Source organism: Elephas maximus, chromosome 18 (genome assembly GCF_024166365.1).
Source record: "Elephas maximus indicus isolate mEleMax1 chromosome 18, mEleMax1 primary haplotype, whole genome shotgun sequence".
NCBI classification, from domain to species: Eukaryota; Metazoa; Chordata; class Mammalia; order Proboscidea; family Elephantidae; genus Elephas; species Elephas maximus.
In genome coordinates, this window is record NC_064836.1 from 30,696,960 (window position 1) to 30,703,665 (window position 6,706).

A 6,706-nucleotide genomic window follows, 5' to 3' on the forward strand; every position below is an offset into this window, starting at 1 on the left:
TTTGCAAAATTCCTGGAAGATTGCATAATAAACCCTCTTTACCAGTTGCTATCAAATTTACTTCATATTTCGACTCATGGTGAATCCATGTGTTTCAGAGTAGAATGGTGCTCCAAAATTTTTTTTAGCTTTTGGTGAAAACATACATAGCAGAACATACACCCATTCAACAATTTTTGTATGTACAGTTTGTTAAAATGGTTACATACTTCACATTGTGTCATCATTCTCATTATTTCTGCCTACATCGTTTCACTACTGTTAGACTCCCTGACCATCCAAGTTCTTAACTGTGCTTTAGAATTACTGCTGTTAATTTGATCTCATAGAGATCAAATTAAAGGGTGCAATATTCAAGGCAAACATTCTTTATTAACTGAGCTAAACTGTTGTTTAGTTTAAAGACAACTTCATGGGATAGTTTCCGTTCAAGGTGTAAAAGTTGCTTCCAGACAATAGATTCGGGAGTCCCTCCAGTGTCAATGTATCCAGCAAATCTGGTTTCCATAGAGAATTTAAGTTGAGTTCCATGATTTTCCTCCTTTTGATTAAGATCCATCTATTGGGTCTTTCCTCAAAACATTCAGTAAGTTCCATAGGATTTTCATGGCTGTGACCTTCACTTCTAAAGTGCCTCTGGGTGGGTTGGGACCACCAACCTTCTGGTTAGTAGCCTAGAGCTTAACCATTTGCATCACCCAGGGACTCCTTTAATCTAGAGGTCCTCAAATGTCAGAGTGTTAAGACTATTTGCTCTAGAGTACAAGTGTCCAAACTGGCTGTGTTTAACCTTTTCATTTATGCCACCCAGGGACTCCTAAGTCCTCTGTAAGTATTGGTAAAATAAATATAAATAATACATGTAAAGTGCTTAGCAGAGTAAGCCCATCATAATTATTTGTTATTAGTAATATTTATTATAAAAACAAATTTCAAACAACAAATACTAAGCTCAGAACTTTCTCTAAAATTTTAATAGAAAAATATAAACAAGGAAAGGAGAAAATATATATTTTTTCTTCTGATTTGAAATAACAAAATCACTGGCCAGCCCATTTGGATTTTACCTTGGGGAAGGTGCCAGGTCACCTGGTTGTCCTTTTCTAATCAGGTATGTCTTGAGAAAAGCAGAGTACACAGAGGGATGGAAAAGGCAAACTAAGATTTTTTTTTCATTTAATTCTTTGTATGGCCCACAATAAAAGGAAACAAGTCACCTATGATTGAAGCTAAACACCTGTCATTGAGAAATAAGTCCCCTCAGGGCACTTAAACACAGGTTAAGTAGTGACTGATTCCTTGAAATCTCAGGAAAAACTGGCCCTAGAATTTATCAGAGTGACTTATCCATGAGAACTACCCAATGTACCTATTAAAAATATAGACTCCCAGTATCTCATGGATGTGGTGGGAGAGGAGAGCTTCTGGAAATCTGAATTTCAAACAAGTTCTGGGGATCTTTCCGCTTGCTTGTATTTGAGAACATGAGGTAAAGCTTTTATTTGAGAACCCCAGGTGGAGTCCCCTAATTCAGGCTGAATAACTGAAATGTTACTGCCACCTGGTGGTACCATATGCAAATTACAAGTTAAAATGCTGTTGGAGAAGTGAGTAAACCCCTTTGCATGGTAAAATCAGTAACGTTAAGTTTATCAAGTAAAGTACCACTCATCAGTGACATTTAATTCTTAGTTATGTCTGCCCTCTCTAGCCACAAAATTATTTTCGATTGTTCTGATTATCTGATGTTGTTGTTGTTGTTAGGTGCCTTCGAGTTGGTTCCAACTCATAGGGACCCAGTGTACAACAGAACAAAACACTGCCCGGTCCTGTGCCATCCTCACAATCTTTTCTATGCTTGAGCCCATTGTTGCAGCCACTATATCAATCCACCTCGCTGAGGGTCTTCCTCTTTTTTGCTGACCTTCTACTTTGTTAAGCATGATGTCCCTCTCCAGGGACTGGTCCCTCCTGCTACATGTCCACAGTATGTGAGATGAAGTCTTGCCATCCTTGCTTCTAAGGAGCATTCTTGCTGTACTTCTTCCAAGACATGTTTGTTCATTCTTCTGACAGTCCCTGGTATATTCAGCAGTCTTCACCAACACCATAATTCAAAGGTGTCAGTTCTTCTTTGGTCTTCCTAATTCCTTGTCCAGGTTTCACACACATAGGACGTGACTGAAAGTACTATGGCTTAGGTCAGGTGCACGTTAGTCCTCAGAGTCACATCTTTGCTTTAAAGAGATCTTTTTCAGCAGATTTGCCCTATGCAATATGTTGTTTGACTTGACTGCTGCTTCCATGGGCATTGGTTGTGGATTCAAGTAAAATGAAATCTTTGAAAAACAGGTTGTTGTAAAAAAAAAAAAATTGGCATATCAGTGCTTACAAAAATATCTTGCAGGGAGAGGGCATTCCATGGGCATTGGTTGTGGATTCAAGTAAAATGAAATCTTTGAAAAACAGGTTGTTGTAAAAAAAAAAAAAATTGGCATATCAGTGCTTACAAAAATATCTTGCAGGGAGAGGGCATGGTTGTTAGACAAACACAAAAGATGCACATTATTTGGATTGGGTTAAATATGGTAAATTTGAAATTGCACATTATCTTCTGATACTTGCCAACTACAAACTCTTGTAACATGTAATCAATTTGTAGGAGACAAGAAATTGTCTAGTTATAAAATGATCTATAGGCAGGTCTCTGTCAGAAAACCTGAAAAGAGAAAAAAATCTTAATAAAGAGAGAGCTGATGGGAACAGTTGATTTTGCCAGTTAGACTTTTCAGTTGTCCACTAAGGGGAATAAGCAAAAGGAGATCGTGTCTTAGTTATCTAGTGCTGCTGTAACAGAAATACCACAAGTAGATAGCTTTAATAAACAGAAGCTTATTCTCATACAGTCTAGGAGGCTAGAAGTTCAAAGTCAGGGCACCAGCTCCAGAGGAAGGCCTTCTATCTCTGCTGACTCTGGAGGAAGGTCCTTGTCATCAATCTTTCCTTGGTCTAGGAGCTTCTCCACCAGGAACCTCTGGTCCAAAGGATGGGCTCTGCTCCCGGAGCTGATTTCTTGGTAGTAGGAAGTCCCCCTGTCTCTTTTGCTCTCTTCTATCTTTTGTATCTCAAAAGAGGCTGACTCAAGATACAACCTAATCTTATAGATTGAGTCCTGCCTTATTAACATAACTGCCTCTAATCCTGCTTCATTAACATCATAGAGGCAGGATTTACAACACATGGGAAAATCACATCAGATGATGAAATGGTGGACAATCACACAATACTGGGAATCATGGCCTAGCCAAGTTGACACACATTTTTGGGGACTCAATTCAATCCATAACAGTTGGTATCCAGCACATTTTCTTCTTCTATTTTCAGAAAATCCAGCCTCTTAATCACCTGTAAAAAAGATTATCTCTTAAACATTTGAAAGAGAATAGACTTGGTTTGGCTGAGCTCAAATTCTTTCTGGTTTACCTTCATCATGGACCACTCCCTTCAGGCTTGTTTTACTAGGAATCAGTAACAGCCAAGCATGATCTAACATGACTTTGAAATTGGGCATCATTCCATTCAGTACCCATGTAGCAACTTCTCAGCAAGACATCTTGGCAATCTCCAAGAAGATTTACAAGTAAAGATTGTATGGTCTTCATTAAAAAATTTTCATATTAACAAGGAGGATGCTCATAAATGAAATACCTGAGAATTACTAGTATGGTACCTGCAGCCACCCTATTATTTGGACCATTTGCAGCTTCTGTGAAAGACTTTTGCTGATGGATTTGTGTAGCAATGTTACTGAGTGACACATAGAGTAGATTTTAAGATTCTGTAGAATTTCAGTTTAGTGTTTTAGCATGATGTTCTCTAAGAGGTTAAACACCTCAAGTGTTGACATTTTTTGCCAAGGCTTTTTTCAGTCTACCTATGCCAGTAGGGAGGAGTCTCTAATCAGGGGACATAAACAGTCTCATGTGATGCAATCAGAACAGTAGTTAAGCCATGGGGCACTGATGAAACTAATTCAATTGCACGTCAAGGGTGGCCACTGGCCTTGTAGATACAGCACATTCCTCTGCAAACAGAAAAGCCAACAAAAACATGGGCAGTGAGTCTCTGAGTTCCTTTATATGCATTTTATTAGAAAAACAATGGGGTTACTTATGCAAATGAGTAGGAAGTTGTCTAAACAGGCACACCATGCACACCAGCTCAAGGTATAAAAAGCCCCTCGCAGAAAGAGACCTTCATTCACACTTGGGTATCTTGCTCTTTGCAATCTATCCAAATCCTTTTCAAATCTTGCCATCATGACTTGTTTCTTCAGCTGTGGAAGCTACTTCCCAGGCTATCTTTCCTGTGGAACCAACTTCCACAGGACATTCAGAGTCACCCCCTGGAACTTCATCATGCCCCTGGGCTCTCCTCTGAACTATGGTTGTGGATACAATGGCTGTGGGTCCCTGGGCTACAGCTTTGGTGGTAGCAACATCAGCGACCTGGGCTGTGGCCATGGCGGCAGCTTCTTCAGGCCATGGGGCTCTGGCTCTGGCCTTGGCTACAGTGCCTACTGATGGGCCAATGGCTTCAAGTGACTGCAGTTCTCTCAGTTGGTTCCTGATGCACAGAAAAACCTGAAGAGCAATGACTGTACTCTTGCCTCCAGGTGTGCTAAGGAGATACATCTTCCATCTTCTTTCTGACTTCATCCCATGGAGCTGGTCTTTGATGATGCTGAAACAAATCACACAGGCTTCAAAGGCAGGACTGATACTCATCTACGGACATGGAAAGCAAGACGTATTTTCCTGACAAGCCTGAATTTTGGCAGTGAAGCAAGTTTGCTTCTCAAAGTTGATCTTCACAAGCATTGTTAACTTCTGTATTACCGTATGACAAATTGGGTGTGGTGTGGGTAAAAGGAGCTCTGCTGTTAGTACCTAATAAACTTATTTCATTCAGCATGAACGACATTTTTGTTCTGGCTATTTGTTTTACTGTGCTTTTTTGCTCTTGAATTCATCAGCTAGTTTCAACATTTAATGGTCGACTTTAACCAAATCCTTTTTTTTTTTTTTTGATCTCAGACTGCACAACCAGATTAAGGTGATGCCTAACTAAATTTAATCCAAATATACTACAATTCCTACTGGTTAGAAACAGAAACACTTCTTAGCTGTTGAATGCTGAAAACATTTCTTTTCTCCTTTCGTTCCAAACTCAAAACCAAATTCATTGCCGTCAAGTTCATTCTGACTCATGGCAACTCTATAGGATAGAGTAGAATTGCCCCATAGGGTTTTGAAGGCTGTAATCTTTATGGAAAGCAGACTATCACGTATCTTTCTCCTGAGGAGTGGCTGGTGAGTTGGAACTGTCAAACTTTTGGTTAGCAGCCAAATGCTTAACAATTGTGCCTCCAAGGATCCTTCCTTCCCCGTTTTACTGGTGGAACTTCATTCCATTTTGGTTCATTTTTGGACCTCACCAACTGTGGGAAGAATTTCAACTAAATGGATTTAGCCAAGAAACTGTGTTGTTTAGGGGTTCCAAAGATTTCGTCAATAAAGGGTAAGTAACTCCTAAGATCACATAGTATTTTTCTTCCTCTTTTTGATGGATGGATTTTATTTTTTCCACCTTCTTCACCTGATTTTACATATAGCTGCTATTAAGGATGAAGCATTTATTCTTTGGAATAATAGTTGCCATCAAAGCACTTGAAATGATATGTGGTCTGCACTTAAAAAATCCTACCTGTCTTACTTACTGAGACATCTCTGCTTTAAAGAAGAAAATATTTATGGTTGGATCAAAGTTCATTCATTCATACATCTAGTATTTATTGTGTCCCTGCCTCATAGAAGGTACACAATCATTGATCATTGACTTGACTCATTAAATATCTGTTTTATGGGTGCAAAATGTTATATAATCCAATGTGAAGTTCATTCATGTATGCATCAACTGTTATTGGGCTCTGGCAGCTGTGTTAGGAATTTGGGGGCTGTAAACATGTGTAAGACAGAAACCCTCGCCTGAGAAGCAGACCCTTTTCAACAGAGGATTTATTCACTCAACATATTTTACACCAAGCATTGTCCATAGAACTAGAGAGGACACAGTGATAATAAAACACGATCCTCTTCAATAAGAGTTAAAAACACTTTATCCTATTGAATAAATAAATAAACAAAGGGCATTTAATAAAGTCCTATTTTGGGCCAACTAATGCGATATACAAGCCCTGGTGGTGTAGTGGGTAAGAACTCGGCTGCTAACCAAAAGCTCAGCAGTTTGAATCCACCAGCTGCTCCTTGGAAATGTTATGGGGCAGCTCTACTCTGTCCTATAGGATTGCTATGAGTCAGAATTGACTCTAAGGCAACCAACCCCAAAAGTGTGGATTCTACCATTATGGCTAACATTTGTCTTCTCTTAAGTCTTTGGTGTATTGTTAATTACATTTAAAAAAATTTGACATTATTTCAAATTTACAGAAAAATTGTCATAATAGTGCAAAGTTCTGCATGCCTAGATTAATGAAATGTTTATATTTTCTTCTATTTTATCATTATGTATGCTATATATATATATACACAATACTATACATTCATAGAGCTGGACAATGGATAAGGAAGACTGAAGAAGTATTGATGCATTTGAATTAAGGTGTTGGCGAAGAATATGGACTAAA

General features: G+C 38.8%; 1 protein-coding gene across 1 annotated transcript; it reads left to right on the plus strand.

The window, feature by feature from the left end:
• Positions 1–4,319: 4,319 nt before the first annotated feature.
• On the plus strand, positions 4,320–4,583 carry LOC126061307 (keratin-associated protein 7-1). The gene has a single exon (XM_049857762.1). The coding sequence runs from the start codon at positions 4,320–4,322 to the stop codon at positions 4,581–4,583; it is 264 nt and encodes an 87-aa protein (XP_049713719.1).
• The last annotated feature ends 2,123 nt before the right edge of the window (positions 4,584–6,706 follow it).